Below are 22748 nucleotides of genomic sequence, written 5' to 3'. Positions count from 1 at the left end.
ATGGGAGTTTGCCCATTTTTGAAAACTTTGCATCTTAACACAAATTGTCTAATAATCTTTCTGCTGGTTTTGCCGGTTTTTGGTTGTCCAAGCAACATAGGATTGTAATAATGGACCCCCAGTGAAGTCTGTGGGGTTGAAGAGGGGGAAAAAAGGAGAATAGTTTTAAAGCAAAAGGATGCTCTCAATGCCAAACAGCAAAGAAAGGGAGAAACTCAAGTGTGATGTATGAACAGATAACAGCACACCAGACATCGTCACACTCTCTGCCTCCATTAACTTCTTTCTTTGCCTTCAGTTAAACAGCCTTATAAAGCAGTAATTGTGGAGCAAAGAGACCCTGCAGGCAACCTACGTCTGTAATGTGCAAAAAGAACTCTCCTACTCTGGCTGGAATGGGACAAATTGTCTGAGGAGACTGAATTTGTTTGTTTGTTTGTCTGTATTTCGTAGCATGAGGAAAATGCAGAGTAATCTGATATAATTGTGAGGACAACTACTACTGTACAGCCGAGACTGGACATATGATGCATTATGCATGAAAGTCTAGGAATCTGTGAGTGTGTGTTTATGTGTGCGTATTCCCATAGAGAGCAGCCGTCCTGATAAAAAAAAAAAAAATCCATATTAGGTTATATATAAACACTCCATGCTTAACCCTAGGCACGGCCACATAGATTACAAATGCAACACTACTCAGCCTATTCATGTTATAATTTAGGGGGTTGCTGTTCCAGTTACAATCAATACATCATCATAATAGTTCAAACTTGCATGCTTAGCCTTCCACCCCTACCATTGCTCTTAAGGCATGCATGGGTGAGTAACTACCACTGTGCTCAACTTTTCTCCAACAGACACGTGGTCCAGAATGTTTTAAAGGAAAGGTCATTGAGGTTGTAACTTCCTCTTTCAAATCTCACAATCACGTTTAGCTCTATTCTCCTGGTCAACCATAACCAGCCGGGTCAACACCATCTCCTGGGGTTAGAAAAAAAGGTCAGGAGCCAAGTTCAGCAAGGCTCAACGTGCAGCTAAGGCAGCTAAGGTTGCTCACAGCATGTTAAAAAAAAGCAAATTATTAACTTTCTTTTTCTTTTCTTTTTTTAAATGTGCCCCGAAGCTTACAGTTTGTTTGGCTGCACTGTAAACAGATACATGAGTTACCAGTAGTAGAAAAACATAGCTTCTGATCAAGGACTGAAATCTGAATTATCAAAGTATTAAAATGCAAACATTTTCACAAAGTAGGAAAAGTTCTTCACTCTTTAGTCTTAATCCAGGTCATTGTCAATTCAGATTACAGTTGGTATATTATTAGTGGTAGAATCTCATGACTCCATTATAACTGTCTGAAACTTGCCCATGCTCTAGACAGTCATAGGGTTAATAAAAAGGAAAAAAACATCACATGCAAATTATTCATGCCACCAATAACAGAGGCTGTTCCAGCTCAATGACGTTCTTTGTTGGAGTCACTGATCACTATTTCAGTTACAAACACAACTATTAATACTTTATACTTTAGCATGGTGTCAGCAGAAGTGCTGCTCCACATGTTAGACCTGCTGCCTGATCTGTGGTTGAACCTTTAGACCTCAATCAACTGAAAACTACTCAGAGTCTTGAATAATACATTACTGCCCGGTTCCTCACTCCAGTCCACAGTCCGGACAGGAAGACCTCAGTTGATACAGTTTACTGTCTAATGCTTCTGGAGATAATGGAGAGATTGGGATCTGATTCACGTGACCGACGGACCTTTATTGGGAGATCACAAAGTCAAATGACTAAACGCCTTTGACAGTCAAGCCTTTCCAATATCCTTGGCATCAAGGTCAGTGGAGAGGATGGTTTTACATGCTGATACCCCAGTTGTATTGGGTTATGTTTGCTGAATGCTCAACTTGGAGAGTCATAATACTATGTCAACATGGGTTCCAATAATGTTTCATTCAAATAATATGCCCAATTCTCAAAAATGTTGACGGCTATAAGAAAACATGCATTAATTTGTGCAATTCTACTTTGAACGGAAAGCAAAGTAAAATACGGTCTGTTTTGCAGCTATGTTCGCTTTCATTTATATCTCAACATCCGAGATACATATATATATATATATATATATATATATATATATATATATATACATACACAACATATCCGCAACATGTAAAATATATACTACTCTTGTATGTCCAACAGCCAGATTGTTAATAGTTCGAGCATTTATTCAGGATCTGTAGCTAATTAGCCAAAATTTACAACCACCAGTAAAATATTTTAACCTTTAGGGGCCGTCAGTCAAACTAAAACTCATTTTGGTCAACTCCTTTGCTAAAAACTTCACTTAACCAAACCTGTATTGTCCTTTTGAAAGTGACAATCCCTGCCAAAGTGAAATGCTTCCTGATTTTCACTAGGCTTGATGTGTAACTATGGAAGGGATGTCTGCCGTGATTAGGGCTTCTGTGCCTGTCTTCTCGTAACAATTGCAACCCCGTGAGCATGACGAGGGCAGAAGCTGCCGTTCCCACTGCAGGCTAATTAGAGAGCACTTACATGAGTTCACAACACTAGATTATCGCGTGGTTGTTTCATATTTTTGCAACCCAGCTGAGTTAACAGTGATGTAAAAAAGCTGGGTGAGTGTGTTAGAGTCGGTGACACACTGACAAACAAAACTCCAAAGGGTTCATGTTCACATTTGCAGGTACATAAGACATCTATAGATGATACAACATAAAACTTTCACAAGAAAAATCCTTCATTTTTATTTCCTGCATAAAATACATACCACATTGCCTTTTCTCCTCTCCAGTTGCCATGATGACTGACATGCCATCAGCAGAGGTGTCTGTGTCCTTATGATGGTCAGTACTGTAAGTGTCAGTACTGTAGCTGCCTGCTGTAAGAGCTTTTAGCAGCTTGTTTCCAGCGTGTGTACTCTTGCAATTGTGGCTGGTAGGTGTGTAGTAATTGTTTTCCCCTCTCGACGTTACTCCTACTCACAGCTCTCAAGCATGCAGAGACACACACTCATACACCAAGCACGCACACGCACACATGCACGCACGCACGCACGCACTTTGACAGTTCCTGCCTCTTGACAGATGACAGTAATGGTATGAAAATAGCCCACATTCCTCCTTCTGCAACCGCCCAGCCTGGTCCAACCAGCTCTCCATACACCTCCTCTAGTCTCATTTTATCAACTTCTGCATTTTTTTTCAACTCTTACACTTTACTCTTCTGCTTCAACTATCTTTGTTTTTCTTTAGACACACACAGAGCTGAAAATCACCTGAAGATCACTTGCCCATCATTAGCCCTAAAACTACCAAAAGACCCATCTTCGCTTCACAAAGGCTTCTGGCTATTTTTTACGCTGATGATGGGGTTTCTGCTTTCATTTCACATCAGATCAGCAGCGCTGAGGGTGCAGCCACAACAGCAGAGTGCACTTGTTTAAATACAATCCACTCACCTAAAGAACAAATGCTACAACTTGTATGAGGCTGGAGTAGCAGCCACTCCAGTCCATAGTGCTTAGGTTACTGTCCCCTTTACTGAGTCACTTTTTACACTATTCTGAGGTTTCATTAGCCACTATTGCAAACATTAGATTTACAAATATGACTGTGCCCTTTTAGTATAAGTAGTGACTCAGAATTTGTCCACAAATACAGTGCATCAAACTACATATGCTGAACTGCAAGTTCGTTTTTTTAATATACTTATTTGCTGTGTGTTTCTGCTATAACCACTAAGGAACACATATCTCATCCATTATGTTTACTAGTTCTTTCTTTACATTACAACACTGGGCTAGTTTCCCATTTGCCTCATGATCCTGTTTTTGATAATATTGATTTTACAAACGCATAAAAGAATTATGATTTACGTATTTATTTTGTCAAAAAGAAAGATTACAAATACAAATATTACGGTGCAAATCCGCCATCATAATAGCAATGCGCCAAGGTACAAACATGCCTGGCTTTTAAAGGGAATGGCAGATGACACTCTGATTGGTTTGGTGCATGTTACGCCCAAAACACACCTATGAATTAATGAAAACACTAAGTACAACCCTTTTGATATATATATATATATATATATATATATATATATATATATATCACTATATATCACACTATTACACATATATATATATATATCATCACACACATATACATATATATATATATATATATATATATATATATATATATATATATACACACACAGTATGTGTTCACTAACAAGTCTTTCAGTTGAAATTGCAATCAGCAGTGTTTATAAAATTCATCAGACTGAAATCCATTCTGTTTTGAATGCGTGGTTAAGTTTTGACAGCAGTGTGTTAGCATTTGAACAAAGTGCTGTGAATCCACAGTGTTGTGCAGGTTGTGGTTAAAGCCATGGGATAAGTGTGTAGAGTTTTGAAAACTGTGTTCAAGCAATGAAAAACGAACTAGAGTTTGGTTCACATGAACTGCTGCTGTGCAGACTGTAGTTAGAGTTTTGCACATGTAGCTTAGCATGTTAGCATGCTAACATTTGCTAATTTGCTAAACACAAACTACAGCTGAAGGTGATGGGAATGTGATTATTTTTTCAGTTATTTATGTGAAACTTCTGACCTGCTGGTGGCGCTAAAGAAAAATCTAATAATCACCACAGTCACTAGTCTTCATCATCTGGGAACTATGGATAACTGAACCAAATTTCATGGCAATCTGTCCGATAGTTGTTGAGTTGAGTTTGGATCAAAGTGTTTGACAGACCGACAGCTAGCATGGCTAAAAACAAAAGAGGTTGAAAGGTTTCACCATCATCTACAGAAATAAAGACAACAACTTCCCATGTGTCTTTTCAAGAAGGACTTAAGCTGCTAAGTCTTTCAGACTTGTAAACACATGTGATGTGAAACCCACGCTGTTGTCCTTGGATGCAACACCTGTTGTATCATGTCTCATGAGAGTGCATAAAACAGCAATACCTTGTTCTTGATGATAATTGTCATGTTTGTATTTAAGTGATGTAATGTAATATGTGAACTTTTGTCACACACTGCCCCCAGAAAGGCCTAAAATGCAAAACAATTGTCTCTTTCCATTATTTGTTGGCCTAAAGAAGTTACAGAATGTTCTCCGAGTCTTCAGCAGTCACTTGTTGTCAGCTCTCATCAAGAGACATCCACAGCGCTCCCTTTATGAAAATTAGATTTCAATGAAAAATCAGAGGTTACATCAAACACAACACAGCCGTTTGATTCTTCAAAGCCTCAAACACCCTATAACACAATCCCTTTAAGTAAGACAGTCTCTTCACAGAACCCACTAGTCACAGTCACTTATTCATGAACAAGTACTGCGTTTGCCAAATTTCACTTTGAAAGAAACGCTTACCCTTGCCTTTGAATTTAAAAAACAGCTTCTGATTGGTTTATTTTTGGGCCATCATATGTGAGAATCCTCAGACAAAGTGGTTTTGGCAGCAGGATTCCTTGATCTTTAGCTTTGCCTAATTACGAGCTTGACTGCGAGTCTTTCATTACGATTGTTGATCTTACCACACACATCATTTCCTTTACAGCAAAGTACTGCCTCATTCTTACTAAATGCATATTTTTTCTTACACAGTGTCTGTCTGTCTGTCTGTCTGTCTTTCAGCCATCCATCGACTGCAGAAACTTAGACATTTTCTTATCTCATCACCTAGTCTACATCCTGCTAAGTCTTTTGCTTTTTTCCCCAAAGGAAGAGTAGAGACATATTGAAAAGAAGATGGTGATCTTGATGGCAGCCTGCCATTCAAACAATACAGGATCTGTTGGTTGACCTTATTGCTTGGTTTTGTCTCTTGATCTTGTTGTACATAATGTCCTTCAATCTCACACTCTGTCTAGACAAGAGCTTTCCTAATTGACCAATGATTCAGCCACACAATACTAAACCTGCATATGTGGGGCCAAACTAAGCCCTGAAGAATTTTCTGTCAGATCTGTTGAGATGACAGCAATGCTCCCTATTTCTTTAATAATATCAGCACTCCACACAATGTCACCTTCCCCTACCAGCATGCACGACTGATCACAAGACTCACCGCTCGCCTTGTCGTTTACAACAGTGGTTCCCAAACTATAATCCAATAATATAATATACATTATTCTAAAATGACTTTTACCTTTGATGGTTAAAGTATGTTTTGATGCTTATACTTTTGTACTTTTACTTTAGTAAAATGTTGAATGCAGGACTTTTACTTAACTACTACTTAATATATAGGGTGAGTAAACGAGGTTGTTCAGCTGTGAGGTTGTTTACTCTGTCAAGACATACAAGTCCTCCAGAAACTCTTAGCACGGCCTCAGTAAGGACCCCAAAAGTCCTGTGACTCACTCAGGAAATAACTGTAGTGTCTCACCTGCCTACAGTCTGGTATGGAGGCCCTGACACACAGAACTTGAAGTCAGAGAAATAAAGACTACAGAGGAGGCAGCAACACAGGCTGTTTATATTGGGTTTAGGCCTTAAATCTGGGAAAGAGTAGAGCAGAGCTAGACGACAGACAGAGAGAGAGGCAAGAGACGATCCAGCTGCCAAGTAGGACGCCACTTCTGCTTTTGTTATTTCAAGACAGCAGGAAGGAGAGGAGGTGGATGAGGAGGAGGAGAGAGAGTTCATGACAGCATTAAAACCTGAGCCAGGATTCCTTTATAACCAAAATATGTGGGCGGTTCAGGTCAGACCATCACTCTTTCCCAGGTTCTGTGTAAAGGGGTTTTCCAGATTATGAGCCTCTGTAGCCTTTCATCTTAAATTTCACAAGTTGAACACTGATTAGAAGTAAACATCAGCTGATTCTTGCATCATCTCTACAGAGGAGCAGACTTTGTTTTTCCTAGAGGAGTAGATGAAAGTAAGATAAAAACATCAGTGATGACCTTGTTGGCGGAGCCATTTGTGGTATTAATAGTCAAATTCATTCAACCCTGTCTCCTATAAAATAAATACTACTGTTGTGGGAAGTGTTTAGGGTGGATGATGGGGATACAAAGCACAGTAATTTGACAATAGTCATCAGGTTTCACATCCAGCATCCCAAAACACTCTGGTTAAGGTTAAGAAAAGATGATAGTTTTGCTTAAATATGTCCTGTGTCCCCTAGGTATAAGTCAATTTATAAAGGGATTAATGATGGTCATGTTCCTCTGGTCACATTTCATTATCAAGAGACAATGACAAAAATACTACAAAGCCTTTTCAAGGTTGGCTGTAATGCATGTGCTCACTGCATGACAGAGGTCAACAAAGAGATTAAATGTGTAAAGGAACCTGTGCCTGATAGCCAATGTAAATCACTCGCCCTTTGAGATACCCTCAGGCCACTGTTTGTGTGTGTGTGTGTGTGTATATATATATATATATGTGTGTGTGTGTGTGTGTGTGTGTGTGTGTGTGTGTTACATTGGTTATGATCCACTCAAGCCAGACTAGGTTATCAATCACACACAATCATCATCTTTTGAAGCACTGACATTGACGCATCATGAGTTTTGAGAGAAGAAGAGAAAGTGTGTGTGCGTGTGCGTGCGTGTGTGTTTATAGCAATAGGGGATAGGTGACAACACTTCAAGTGGTCGAGCTGTTGCCCCTGTAGAAAGACCTGGTTATCAATGCCCTTGCGGACAATTCTGGAGCCTGTCGCCCTGACCTGCTCTATCGAGGCCATTCATTTTATATTTCACAGTCCTCACTAAAGCAACAATTGCTGTCCTACCTCCGAAAACTATTTAACAATTCAAGGGTCAGGGCGAAGGAAAAGAGCCTAGAAATACTGAGTAGTAGGGAGAAGAAAATCCTGGTGACACAACAGACTATAAATCACTTGACAGTGTCAGGAATAGAAAAACAGAATGGAGGATAGCTCTTTTTCTGCACTTCTTTTCCTTTCAGTGCAGCTTTTCTGTTATGATTGAATCCTGTTAATATGTGTGCGTGTGTGTGTGTGTTTTAAGGAAGTGACAGAGAGCGGCCTGAGCCCATGACCTATAATCCACTAACTGTCATCCATATCCCTCCCCACTTGATCTCCTCTATTTATCTCAGCATGGAGAGGGCACGCAGCCCAAACTAATCCTCTGTGTGCACACCATATGAAGAGATGCACACACTCACAATCATACACACACACACACACACACACACACACACACACACACACACACACACACACACACACACACACACACACACACACACACATACCTCCACAAGTGAAACAGTGGAAGGAGAGAAGCATGAGGTATACACAGCTGGGCTGAGCCTTGCACCACTAACCTACTTTGAGAATCTGAACGCAGCAGCCGCTTCCCTATCAGTATCTCTTTGAAACGGTGTCACTGCAGCATGCCTCCATCTCTCCCATTTCTCTCACCTAAACATATACAAACCAAAAAACACACATACATGTGTATATACACACAAACACACACATACTCGTGTATATACACACTGACACGTTGCTCAAGAGCCTCATGTGTCACATGGTCATCCTGCTGTGCTCTTTGTAGCCTTTCCCGGTGACAAACAGAACACCGCTGCCTCTGAATAGCACAGAGCCAATGATGGAGAAAGGAAAGACTACGACTGCAACAACCTCAGCATTCTTTACAGCACCAACGGCACAGTCACAGCTCATCCTCTCTCCCTATTAAAGAAGAATGAATTTTGCATGATGCAGCAGTATCTTACAGCAAAAAATGGAGTGGGGTAGTTGGTGGAAACATGCCCATTTTGCAAAAAAACAAACAAAAGAAAACTAGCAAAGACTGAAGATGTGCTGTAGTAGTTTACTGTCACATTGACCCCCATGAGTAAGTCCAAGTGTTACAAATCCATTCTTACAAGCAGGAGTATTGGAGCATCCCCAGGGATTGAGACAAGAGGGCTGTGTGCGCACACACACACACACACACACACACACACACAGAGCAGAGATGTACAAGAGTAGAGTGGACTGCAGAGCTGAATACAAAGGGTCACTAGAGTAAGAGCGTTTTTTAGGCCTGAATCAGACCTTAATCACAGTAAACTACAGACTGTTGGAGAGTGTGTTGTGTTTCCAGAGTATGAAGCACTGGATGTACTGGCAGTCAGAGGGGGATACACCTTTTTCCTGCATCTTCAGCAGGTCAAATAATCTTACATAATTTTTCCAACCCTCCCTTTTCCTGTCCACTCTGCTCGGCCTTCTCTTCCCTTTCCGACAGACAAAACACACACACACACACACACACACACACACACACACACACACACACACACACTTTAATGGAAGCCATGAACTCCCACAAAGGCCCAAATGGAGCAGGACGTTCTTTGCCAGAAATTCATTTCAGCACATGACTTCAGACTCCTGGGACCTTTTTGCATGCTCTGATTTTTCTTTCCAAAGAGGAGAAAAATGGCTCGATTTGCCTCACGTCTCCCCTCCACGAGCCCCTTGATGGTCTTAATGTGACAAAGACAGATCCCAGTCTGGGACTCTGTTAAGTAGTAGACCCTTACTGCACAGAGCTGTCTGTTGGATGAAGAGGAAACTGGAGACTTTCTTTTTTTTTTTAAACGTGTGTTTTTCCTCTACTCCAAACAAGTCTTGCCATCAGCGTCATGGCCACTTATAAGAGAACTTCAAACCCTTTTTTATAAGGCAGAGAAAACAGAGTGGAGGTCCAAGAGGATTTGCACACATGCCTCATGTTCACTTTAAACTCAGCTTTTTATTCATGCAAGTTGCTCATGTCCAAATCCAGAAAGCTGACTTCCACATGGATCAGTCTGACCTAATGTCTGTTGAGTCCAACTTAAACCACTAAGGGGATGTCATGGGTAAATGTAATGTGCTATCTGATATTCAGGGAAGCCAAACTCAACAAGGGCTCTCTGTGTTCACTGACCTTTTTTCAAAGATGAAACACACACACACACACACACAGTACCGTTGAGCCACATACAGAAGCCAGAAGTATTTTTTTATCTTCCCATCAGCTTCTCATAGCAGTTACTGAGCCGTGGTGCCCTGCTAATGCATGACAGTGTGAGACCGCATGCCAGTCAAGACAGAAAACACACTATTCAACAGAGATGAGTTACACACACAAAAACAGAGGAAAAAAAATGTTTCACTGGCAAAACTAAAGTTGCATTTTAAAGAATAGTTTGACAATTTGGCGAAAGGTCACAAAATTGATCAACTAGCACACGTTATGTCTTGTTAAATCCATACAAATAAAAGTTGTGATTTTACAGCGAGTTAAGTGTCAGGTACAAGCCCGGTTGACCCAAACATTGACTCAAAATGTTGAACTATTCCTTTAAGCAGTAATACATATATTCAACCCCTAAAATGTGCCAATGAAAATTTATTAGGTTAGGTAAGCCAGGCTGTGTAGGAAGAGAATGAATTGTCAAAATGTTTTGACTCCATGATGACGCTGGATGCAAATTCTGAGGATGACCAAAGTTATCACAATTATTCCTGATTTAATGACAATCCATACAATAGTTTTTGGGACATTTCAATGAAAACCACAAATGTCAAACTCATGGCACTGACCTGTTCCCCCTCAGGTCAGGGAGATGGAGCAAACATTTACACTCACAGGTTGCAGAAGGTAGGTAAGCCATGTTTTCATACTAGCTATTTTTTTTCCATTTAACAAAATGCACTTGTTCTATGGATCTGCTACACGGGGCACGGAAATTTAACCCCCAAACTTTCCTGAATTTAACATTTCAAACATTGAAAATTATACTAAAACCTTGTCACTGCCAGTGCTATATGAATTACCCTCCACTCTAAGTCACCAGACATTTTGAGTGTAGGTAACTAGTACAGAATAGGGCCTATCCTGCACCGTCCCTCTAGTACTCCCTAACATCCTGCAGGGCCCTCAGGTCCTTCACCGTCACACAGGCTTCATACAGATCCTTACTGCCTGCCCAAGCCTACTCTGGCTTGAAGTAAACATCCACGGCCTCAGTTCTCTGTAGATATCTGCAGTACAGGTGACTTGGGTCACCCTCTTAAAACTCTCTTTAACTCTTAAAAGAGTTAAAATATGGACAGGGAAGATATTCAGTCTGAAGAGGTGTGTACTATTAAAGCATGATTTGTTCCTAAGCTCCATGAAGACTTCAGGACGCTCCTCTCTTAGCCACCTGATAGCTTGTGGGCTGTGGGAGAAAGACAGCAGCTGCAAATCTACTGAAGACAAAATCACAAATCCTGAAAGTAGCAGGAAGCTGCTGGCACTGTCCTGCAGCCGGCAGATGAATGGCTCATCTGAAAGCCCAGCTCGTTGTCTGCGTCTCTCCTCGCCTGGGTTGGGCTGCAGTGTGCCATAACCCCACAGACCACACACTAACACACACACTGAACTGCCATGATTAAATGGCTGGTTTTCACAGTGTGTAAATAGAGCAGTCTGTAGCCAAACTCGCAAGCCGTCATAAGGCGTGCTGTGAAGCCAGTGTCTAGCATAAATGCTCTGATTCATACCATATGGACATCACTCATGAAGTCTCCATTGACGATGTGCACACAGCTCACCAACTAACCAAGATTACGCTGAAGCCGAGGAGGCAGAGATACTGTAGGTGTACATTTGATGGACTGTCAAAGTCAGTCATGCAGAACCAGAATGTGTTGCAGTAAGCTATGCTGTAGCAAAGCTTTGTGAGCTCTTGTTGGCCTATTGTCCATTGAGCGACTGTTGTGGCAGAACGCATTGTATTGTTGACTGTCATGCGTGTCAGATGGATTACTGTGTGTGGACACGTTTTCTCTAAGCCTTGTGCAGTACGGCCAACTGTGGTTGCAGAAAAGTAACTGATATGAGAAAAATATAATGTTTAGGCTGTATAATACCATGTTCACCATCTTAGTTAAGTGTGTGAGCAGGATGTTACAGCATTCACTAAGTAGCACTTAAAGTACTGCTGATGTCAATAGTTTTGCAGTTCATAAACCAAAGTAATGGACACATTTTGACTTGATGATGACGCTAGATGCAAACTGAGGATCACCAAAGTTATCACAATTATTCCTGATTTCATGACAATCCATCCAATAGTTTTTGGGACATTTCAATGAAAACCACAAATGTCAAACACTTGGTGGAGCTAGAGAAAAAGTCCCCCAAAATCATTAAGATTCATCCCCTGTGGACTGTGAAAGTCTGTACAGAATATAATAGCATTCCATCCAGTAGTTGTTGAGATATTCAGTCTGGAACAAAGTGGTAAACCAACCAACATGCCAACCATAGAGCCATGATGGTAGCACGGCAAAAAAAAGGTCTCTTTTTCCAACACAGAGAAGATTTCAAAGAGGTGAAACTGAAAAAAACATAGAGAAGATGGGAAAAAAAATGAAAACTGAATCTCCATCAAAAGTATGACCTGGTTTGATGGAAGGTTATGGATGGCCAGAGACCGCTCGTTGGTCAGTAAGTTAATTATGATTAAAAAGAACTTTCATTGAGAGAAACTCCTGTAACACACTGGAGAGTTGATTCAGTAAGAATATCTCACCACCACTCTCCCTTGCTGTCTTTTGCTGGTGGCATTCCATACTTCTTTGGCCATTTTCCAACTTTGTTGGGGCGCTTCATCCCGTCCCCCTTTTACCCTCCACACACATCTCCTGTCTTGCTCAATCATTCCTCTCAGACATCTCACCATCGTTACTACTATGACTGTGTCTCACCCACAATCTTTTTGCGGTCACACGTTCTTTCCATTCTCACGCATTTCTTGCTGTCTGTTCTCTATCTTACACCTCTGTGTATCACTCTGCCCACGTCACTTCCTCTCACTTGACTTGTGGCCTGGAAAAATGTTTGTGTGTCCCTTCGTGAGGAATGACTGTCAGATATTGAACTTTGTCAACCTACCTGCCACTTGCTGAGTAGATCCATGCCTGTTCCTCGCCAGCACGATCGCTCATCTACTTTGTTCTGTAACCCCCAGTGAGTCCTTACTCGGCTGTGGGCTCAGGTGTGGTTGCGTGGGTGTTAAGTTGTTTTAATAAAAAGTAGCAATTTGTGGATGATGTTGCCAACTTTTCAACACAACACTAAACACCAAAACAAAAAAACAGGAGCTTTGCAGCCTTTCTGTCCTGCAGTATCCAAGACACTATTTATTCCAGATGAGAGAGCAGACTGTGTCGTAAATCACACACTCACAGTTAGAATTCTACGTCATGATCCATCCATCTATCTTCACTGCAAACAGTGCCATAAGAGAAAAGGAGAAATTTAATTTGTGTGAGTGTTAGCGTGCAGCCATGCATATATGAGTTTGTGTCTGTGTGTGTGTCTGTGTGTGTTTATATGCTCCTGGCTGTTGTCAGCTATCCATGGTTGGCATCACAGCACCATATGTCTGTCTGTGGGGCTGTGCTGACGTGTGCCACCACTGGAGGCCAGGCTGGCCGCACAGAGCACAATGACAGCTTTATGCCCGCATGCCATGCATCGCAATGCTCAAATAGTCACATCCTGCAGCTCTGCAAGCAGTGAGCATGTGGCACTGATTACCGCTGACTTACAGAGGTGAGACAACATGAGTAAGGGTTTCTCACCTGCAGGATTCAGTTTATGATTATAGGCTTAGCAGAGTTTGCTGAACCAGGGGCAATGCCAGAGGGAAGGTAAGGGGTGGCACAGGCCCCCCCTACCAGAGTAAGAAGATGATACGTAGTTGCAAAATGACCACAAGGAGACGGAAACCAACCACAAAGAAACTCAAAGCAACCACAAAGAGGCAGAAAACAACCACAAACAGATGCAAAACAACCACAGAGATTCAGTCTTGCTCAGTAGTCTCGCTTTGCCAGACCCTCCTCCAAAGCACGCTGGCTACTCCACATACTGTAGCATTCAGAGGAAAACGTGCTCTGGTTTAATGGCATTTCTTTAAACCAATCAGAATCATCATGGGCGGTGCTAAACTCTTCACAGATCCACTGCAAAATAGTCGTGCGAGAGAAAACTCAGATTGGACAGACAGTCTAGCTAGCTGTCTCAATTTACCATGCAGAGATCTGAGGAGCAGTCAACAATTATTATTGGTGGATTTATGAGAACTATTACAGTCCTCATAAATCCACCGAATTTAAAATTCCAACACAAAGAAAGCGGAAGGAAACAGAAAATACATGCATGAGCAATCCCGGAAGTGGAACGCGAAGGATGTAGACTACTTGCTCAGAGACCTTTTACATGTCTGTGTCCAGGGGCCTGTTGTATCACAATCTGTCCATGGCTGTAGGCTATTTGGAGTTACAAATAGCAGCTATCTATTGATAAAGGTATATATATTAGACTATTTAAAGCATTTTAAAGCAGCTGTTAAAAATTTAGGTATTATTGCCAAGAACCAGGGTTTTACACATTTTAACATGTCTCAACATATTTTACCTCAAAAGTTTTTAAACCTGCCCCTGTGCTGAACTATGCGGTATAGGCTGCAGGCTCGTGTTGCAGTGACACATCTGTGCCAAACCTTATTTTAACAGTCTATGGTGCCAACACTTTAGTCATGAGTCAATAAATGAATCCGTGTCTCATGGCTATGCTTGGTTGACAGTGAGAGGACCTGTTGGGCCAGAGTCACACCAGCCCGCAGCTGACAAAGGCTTAGATAAACACAAGTCTACTGGCCACAGCACCAATATGACACTGAAGCATGGACAGTCATCATGCTGATACATTCAGCCTGATAATAACCTTGTTGGGTCTTCTTATACATCACCCTGAAATGTGGTCAATCTTTCTACCTTCACACATCTATCACACAAGGCATGCTCTTGACACAACATGAGTGTGTGTGTGTGTGTGTGGGGGGGGGGGGGGTTCTGCTCATTTAAGAGGCAACTTCATATAAGTAATCTCCACCAGAAAATGCTGATGGGGGAAAGATGACTGTTTGAATGTGAACAGATTAGATTAATGTTGCTGCATGAGCCTGGCATAAAACTCCAAGTCTAAAATCACTCAAATTATAGGCCAAAGTCAGTATAACATTATTATTATTATTATTATTATTATTATTATTATTAGGCTAGTATTATTATTAGTATTATTATCAGCAGGCTACAGAGGCACATGTCTCCTGGATGTTAATACTGAAACAGCTAGAATTCATTGGTCTGAATTTCATTGAATGAATCATACCTTGGTTGTCCTCGTCCATGTTTTCAGTCTATAAATCAAAGATCCCCCCAAAATCGGTTGCAGAAACTTCCGTTGTGCGAAAAGAGGCTCCAATATCCAGCAAATAAGCGTCCTAATTTCCAGGACGCGTTTGGTACACAGGTTGTCTCACGAGCAGCGTATTTCTTTTAGGAAATGTAATGGCCATTTACGCCTCACTGTCGCGAGGCAGTCCCTCCGGTCCCGTCAGTCAGTGAGCGGTGTGTATCTGTAGCAGCAGCGGCGGCAGCAGCAGCGGTGTCTTTTTGCTCACAGTGTTCGAGCGTGTGTTCGTTATCCCTCCAAATACGGGTTCACTCCACTAGTATCGGGAGAGTAGTTGGCATGGCTGCGTCAAGCTAGCCAACACACAACTGGAAGTACATGTAGCTGTGTATTCAGAGTAAAAGAGTCACGCAGGGTTTATGGGTTAATCAAGTAACGTTCCTTTATTTTGAAACTGCCAACAGGAAGTGTTTGTGGTGTTCTGTGTATATTGACATGATTTGTCAATCCCATCCCAACTCCGCTACACAGTCCGTGCTCTGCGCGTCAGCATTCATCACCGATCAGCGCACGTGACTCCAGGCAACAGTGAGATTATACACAACAACAAATACCTATAGCCTAATGTTTTTATTGATTATACGACATGGTTCGATCACGCTGTGACATTTGGTTATATCCCTCAATGGTGGAATGTAACTGTAGCTACATTTACTCAAGTACTGTACTTAAGTACAAATTTGAGGTAGGCTACTTGAATCTTTTCTTTTCATGCCACTTTCTACTTCTACTCCACTATTTCAGAGGGAAATTGTACTCTTTACTCCACTTCATTAATCTGACAGCTTTAGTTTGCACACAAAACATAGCCTAATATGATGTTTTATTATAAATTAAACTACCCAACAATATATAGGCCTACAAGTCCAGCTGAAATGATCAGCCGGTTAAACACTTAGTTGATTGACAGAACTGTTTTGATCGTTTTCAGTTTCTAAAATGTGAGGATTTTTCTGAATTGAGCAGGCTACTTTTACTTGTAATACTTTAAGTGGGCCTACATTTTCCTGATGATATTTACATAATTTTATTTAAGTAACATTTTCAATGCAGGACTTTTACTTGTAACAGAGTATTTTTACAGTGTGGTATTAGTACTCTTACTTAAGTAAAGGATCCGAATACTTCTTCCACCACTGCCCTCAAGAATGAATGGCAGTTTAATTTAAAGAGGAACTATGCAGCTTTTTTAACTTAATTTACCTTAACTGAACATCTTCGGAGTCATTGGAATGGTTATATGACTTTTTTCGAGTTGAATGGTGGTCGTCTCGCTTCCCCCTAGCTCCTGTGAACGGAAAAACCACCCTTGCAACTTTGGGCCGGCGAGCCGCCGGCTTCAGCGTCAGGAAGTATCGCGTGATATCAGGTCTCGCGATGTAACTAATTGCTTTACAGCACTGCACACATACAGGAACCAGCTAGCAAGAACAAGGTAGCGATTGAGTTTTTCACACTATCGTCATGGCTGAGCCGGCTACAAAGAAGCCGAAAGCTAGGAAAGCATTGTCGGAGGAACAGAGAAAGAGGAAACGGCAGACTGACTGAAAACTAGGCTACTACAATACAAGTCAGAGTCCTGAATAAAAAATGTTAAGTAGGCTAGTTTAGGTAAGTAGGGTACGTAAGCCTACAGAAGTATTATCAGCTAAAATTACTCGAATGTATTAAAAGTTAAAGTATTCATTATGCAGAATCACTCCTTTGAGAGTGTTATATTATTAATAATACATTATATTAATTCATATTTTTGACTTCATGTTGTACATTGTCAGTGTGCAGCCATATATAGGCTCATGACGGTTATAATACTCAGTAGTTGTTAAAATGGTTAAAAAGAGGTGTTAATATTATATTAGTATTTATAAGGAGCAATAGGAAGGTTGATGGAGAATGCTGTGTGCAACAGCTACCTACCTCTAACCTGTCCAAAATGATTTAGCAAATTAATCTAAATGACACGGCTGCTCAAAAAGTTGAAAATAGTAAAATGCGAAAATATAATCAATAGATTCTGTAATCCAAAAAGCTACCAATCCAAAATATAAAAGACTGATTTCAGATCAGACTATGAGGACTTGTGGACAAGACTCTTACATAAGGGAGCGATCAGGTTAGGAAACAATGGGATGAAGCACATACACATACACACACACACACACACACACACACACACACACACACACACACACACACACACACACACACACACACACACAGAAAGAAAGAGAAATAGAGAGAGAGAGAGAGAGAGAGAGAGAGAGAGAGAGAGAGAGAGAGAGAGAGAGAGAGAGCTTGTTTCTACAACACACGTGGTTTCAATTATAGCATTCCTGCCTCCGCAAAGTAGGAGGGGGTCTCACTTCCTGTCTGCATTACTCCAGTGGTCAAGCATGAACAGATGTGTAAACGTATTCATTCATTTGTTTATTCATAGGTGTCTCTTTTGGACAAATGTTTGATTCTCAGTCCTCTGTCCTAAACAAAATGACGTTCTCCAGACATAACACAAACAGTCAAACAGTTCTCCTGATTTCTTACAGTGGTGAAGTTAAGGCTATAACAACTTTACTATGTATTTGTTTTGTTAAAGTAGAAAAAGAAGCAAATGACTTATCTCGTTTCATATTTAATCAAATTGGTTTGACTGATAATTACTACTCTGAACATTTTCAAAACTTCATCCTTTCTAATGTACATTATCAGTTCCACTTTAAGTTTGTTTCACCATCTTCCAAAAATGTAATGGTCATAGGGGATGAGCAGAAACTGAGAAGCTCAAATCAGTCATTTTCTACAAGTTCACATCAACAGGACTACACAATCTACTGAACCCCCTTGATCCAGCAGAATCCAGTCTGGCGCAGTCTGGCTGGAAACTGGAGAACTACAGCGATCCTGAAGTTACACCTGGATAAACGTGCTGCACACTGCCCTAAGGTGAGGTGTTGGTGTGAATATATCAGATATTTGGCTACATGCATCCAGACAGTGTTTGTTTTCTCTGCACTCTGGCATGAAGCTAAGGTTGTGAAGACTTGGCCATGTGTTTTAAAGGAAACTAAATTCCTGGAGATGTGCGCCACTTACTAGTGTGGAAAAAACAAAGGAAAACAGGGGGAAAGGGAGTGTTTAATAAGAGGAAATCAGGGTGAAGTCACTGCAGTTTGGGGCCCAGGAAGCGTCTTTCTCCCTTTAGTTCTGCTAGTTTTAAGGTTTTACATATGAGGTGGATTATCACATAGAGCAAGCCCTGCTTTGAATGTTTTCTGTGCTACAAGTGGAAAATAGGTCATATGTATAATGTTGCCGATAGCTTTGGGAATATGGTTAGACAAATTTGGTGTTACTCTGTTTATGTCAGTGCTGGACCGGGTCAAGCTGAGCATCCTCATTGAAGTTCCATTAAAAGCAATTTGATTTCTGAGTCTGTCTCTCTGGCACACAAACACACTCAGTACGCTCTACTCCACATAAATGTCATGCTAATGTGTTCATGAGTCATGAAAGAAACCGCTTGGTGTGGCCCAGATATCCTCAGTGATGAATTTAAAGCTTTAAAATCAACACAATATCAGTTTGGTTCAGTCATTTTAGAGTGTGTTAGACAGCTCTTTCAGATCCAAACCACAAAACAAGGGCCACAAAGTCATTACAGAGTGAAAAGGTCTGTGGCTTGAAGTGAACATGTGTGGGGTTTTCGGGGCTGTCTGTCTGTAGTGCCACAGACATACCCCCAGGGAGATGCACGTCTGGCAGATTAGGCCGACCATCATGGGAAACGTCTGTGGTACTCCTGACCGACTTCATGTGACCTGATTGAGCAGTCATACCACTTCATACGCTCCAGTCACTACGGCAATGCCCGGAGGGTAATCACCTCCTCCCTTTAGAACTGCCCAACCCATAATTATACAACACACAGACATGTGAGACGCAGCCCCGTTTCTCTACCTCCACCTCCCCCAAATCAATTCCCCCCCCCCAATGTTACTGTAAATAGACTGTAAAAAGGGATCAGTGAGGGGCACTCTTATGTTTAAAGTTGGGGAGGAAATTGTGGTTCAGAACTGTAGACGCTTAATATTTAGTCCCTTTGGTGAAGGATATTATGCCGATTCCGAGTTGAATTTGGGAGTTCCTCTTCCATCTTCCTCTTTGTGTTTATCCCCCAAATCATGGCATAGACTGTTGTAAACCAGGGATGTGACAGGGTTTCACACCTCCTTCCTGTTCTGAAAGGTGAAAGGGTTAATCTTTGGCGTGTGTGACAGAAGGTCACAGGAAGCAGAGTGCAGCAGGATTTCCGCCGTCCTTCATTTGGTTTTATATCCAGCTCTGCATCTTGACCGCCATCTGATTGAAGGGCAAAGTTGAGTTGATTTTCTGCACCCAAGGACACATATGAGTAGAGTCTTTATATGGACTCTGTCTGCTGGGCACAAAGGCAGCAGTGTATACTCGAGAACCTGTGTGTGTGTGTGTGTGTGTGTGTGTGTGTGTGTGTGTGTGTGTGTGTGTGTGTGTGTGTGTGTGTGTGTGTGTGTGTGTGTGTATATATGTGTCCTCCTAGACCTGCTGCAGTTACACAACAAGCTGTAAAGGTTATTCCTCCCAGGATTTCACTACTGAGCTTTTCCAAAGGTTTTACATCCCAAACACTCAATTATGACAAACAAAACACACAAAATGAACCCAAGCTCATCAGTAACATTTCAGTAATTATTAATAGAGAGATTGTGTAAACAGGATACAGTATAACAGAACACAGAATGGTGTGCAACATGCTGGATCAAACAATAACATGATACAAAAGTTTGATCTTCTATGGTATATAAATGAACCTGTTAAGTTAAGTGCAGCTGACAGTTTACACAGAAAAACTTAACCTATCATCATATTTAATATATTGATGCAGTTTGAAAACAAATTATGCAATTTCAAGGGTAATATTTGCTGTTTTTGTGACTGTCCAGCATAAAGCTTGTAAGTTTTTTTTTCGTATTTGCTCTAAGGCATAAGGATTATGAAACAATTATTTGTACTGATGTTTGAGGCTATACACAATATACAACTGCACTTGTCCAACACATCAATGCAGGAAGGCATATCACAGTAAAGAAAAAAGAAGAAATTATAAAAAAAGAAAAGAAAAACCAACACCTCCTAAAATAGGTGCATATTTCAATGTTTTTTTGTTTGTTTGGCCTGTTTCAGTCCCACAATATGACTACAGTAAATACACAAATCTTCCTCCTCCACATTTCCCTCTCTCAGTTCTGCTTCTTCCTCTTCTCCCCCACTCACTTTCACTCCTTTTATTCAGTTTTGAGGTCAGCTTGGAACTCATCTCAGTACCTGATCTCATTCTTTTTAGTGCTTTGCATACGCCTCTCGTCTGTCGGTTGACGCCATTCAAATCAAAGTTATAACACAGATCTATTTAAATAAACCACAAAGAGGACGTTACGCACAGTAATGCTCTCCTGTGACAAAACCTCAAACTAAGGGTGAGAGGGATCAGCATAAAATCATCATAGATAAAATCATGTGGATTAATGTTTGATTATATTTAGCATTTGTAATCCATTTTCTATGCGTGGACGTAGTGTGTTAAAGTGTGTTATTTATAAATGGCCGTGACATTGTGTCAGTCACAATAGAAATGATGTTTGTTAAGCAAATGAGTAGTTGTAATTGAACACACTAGGAGTCACTTTGCAAGTTTAATAAGCAGTTTAATAGTTTGTTTCATCTTCATTTGGATGTATTATATGCTCAGCTTTGAAATTGCAGGAGGTGCAGGAGCTGATTCCAAACTAAGACATGACATTTAGTTGCTCCAATATTGATAAAAAAAAAAAAATCAGTCCTTATTTATTGTTTGGTTGAAAAGCATGAAGCTCATGGCAGGCAAACACAGATTTCAAATGAAGTGTAACAGAGCCATGATCTAAAGCTTGTGGTGTGGAGAATTCCATTGGGATTGTTTTCAGCCTTACAGGAACAGTAGAAAAACAAAAGGGTTCATATGCAAAATAAGATATAGCCTTTTTTTACTTAATGTGATTTTTTTGTATGAAATCCAGGGAATATCAAACTGGTGAATGTCAGTCAAACTGTTGTTGATTTATTCATTTTAAGAATTTGTTTTTTTTAATCTATTTTTGCAAATGAACTCCTAAAATGAAATAGTGGATTAGTTGAGCAAATGAAACTGTGGAGGGAAATGTTTGCTTCTTTGCCATAAACTGCAGTTCAGGATTTGAGTCTGAGAGATCTTTTACTATTGATATTAGGAAGTTTATAAAGGCTATGCAGGCTTTTGGAAAGGGACTCAGCTACCAGACTCAATTTACCATCTATAATAAAAAAAATAAAAAAAAAGAGCCTTAACTGGTTTGTCATTCAGCCTGGATAAACGTAACACCACTTAAGTTTTAAATACTGAAAAACAAAATGAAAGGCTCACCAACTCTCAAGATCACACACAAATGAATTGTTTAAAGTTTATGAATAATGTGTATGGAATTAAATATACTGCATTGCAGCTTTAATTGAATCCCTGCCATTTCCATTTGCAGTATAATCACTCTTTCACACTCACTCAAATAAAACACATGTGAACTGCTGCAGATGCCATAGGCTAAAACTCTCTAATCTTTATTCCACAACCCATTTTTTCTCTGGGTACAAATGGTGGTTGGCCAAAACAGAGTACAGATAACCCGACTTATCTTCTACATCTATAGATCTCTCTCTCTCTCTCTCTCTCTCTCTCTCTCTCTCTCTTTCTGCCAGTCCCCTATGATAACCCTATTAAAATATTTTCCTTTGGCAAATCCCTGAGAAATAAATCCTATTTTTCCAGAAAGAGTGGTGTGTGTGTGTGTGTGTGTGTGTGTGTGTGTGTGTGTGTGGGGGGAGGAGGGGAGGTCACATGGAGGAATACAGTTGCCTTGGCAACCCCTGATGGTTTTACTCTGCAGCCTGGCATCAGGGTGACTGGAAAGGATAAGTTTGCTGGGGACATTTTGCGCTGGCCGAGTGTCAGCAGTTTCAAAATCTACCATGAAGTGCACATTCAAATGAGGTGCCAAATGAGTCTGTGGCTAAGATTCATTGATTACAAGTGGTCACTCTTTCTTTAAATATATAAAAATGGATCACAGAGGATTTTTTAATTTAAGTACAGTAGATCAAAGAAAGAAGAAGCAAATACAACTTGTAGTGCAAGATGAGTTCACTTTTCCTTTAAAGAAGTAGATTTATTGATGACATGTTTTGTAAAACGGTGTAAGAGTAGAACTGATATTATGAATCATGACAATTAGCCGTACAGCAGAAGAAATTCTGCTTTCACCGTCGTGGTGACAGATATAATTTTTGTTATATTACAGCTTCATTACCT

The 22748-nt window shown here is 40.6% G+C and overlaps 1 protein-coding gene across 5 annotated transcripts in view; it reads right to left on the bottom strand.

Annotated features, from left to right (window-relative positions):
• The window catches only part of cyth3b (cytohesin 3b), a 33561-nt gene extending 17946 nt beyond the window's left edge, over positions 1 to 15615 (bottom strand). Inside the window, exons 1-2 of one of the 5 annotated variants that reach the window (XM_078269628.1) lie at positions 15254 to 15614; positions 8349 to 8445 (exon numbers count right to left, since the gene is read on the bottom strand). Coding sequence is in view for 3 of the 5 variants with exons in the window: in XM_078269627.1 (XP_078125753.1) it covers positions 2798 to 2840 (43 nt within the window). In the remaining 2 variants the exon portion in view is untranslated. Of the gene's footprint in view, positions 1 to 2797; positions 3008 to 8348; positions 8446 to 15253 lie in introns of those variants that run through there. The other 4 variants (XM_078269629.1, XM_078269626.1, XM_078269627.1 and 1 more) reach the window with 4 other exon arrangements.
• Between the last annotated feature and the right edge of the window lie 7133 nt (positions 15616 to 22748).

The sequence above is a fragment of the Sander vitreus genome, chromosome 15, assembly GCF_031162955.1.
Source record: "Sander vitreus isolate 19-12246 chromosome 15, sanVit1, whole genome shotgun sequence".
Lineage (NCBI taxonomy): Eukaryota > Metazoa > Chordata > Actinopteri > Perciformes > Percidae > Sander > Sander vitreus.
This window is presented reverse-complemented; position numbering and strand designations above follow the sequence as displayed.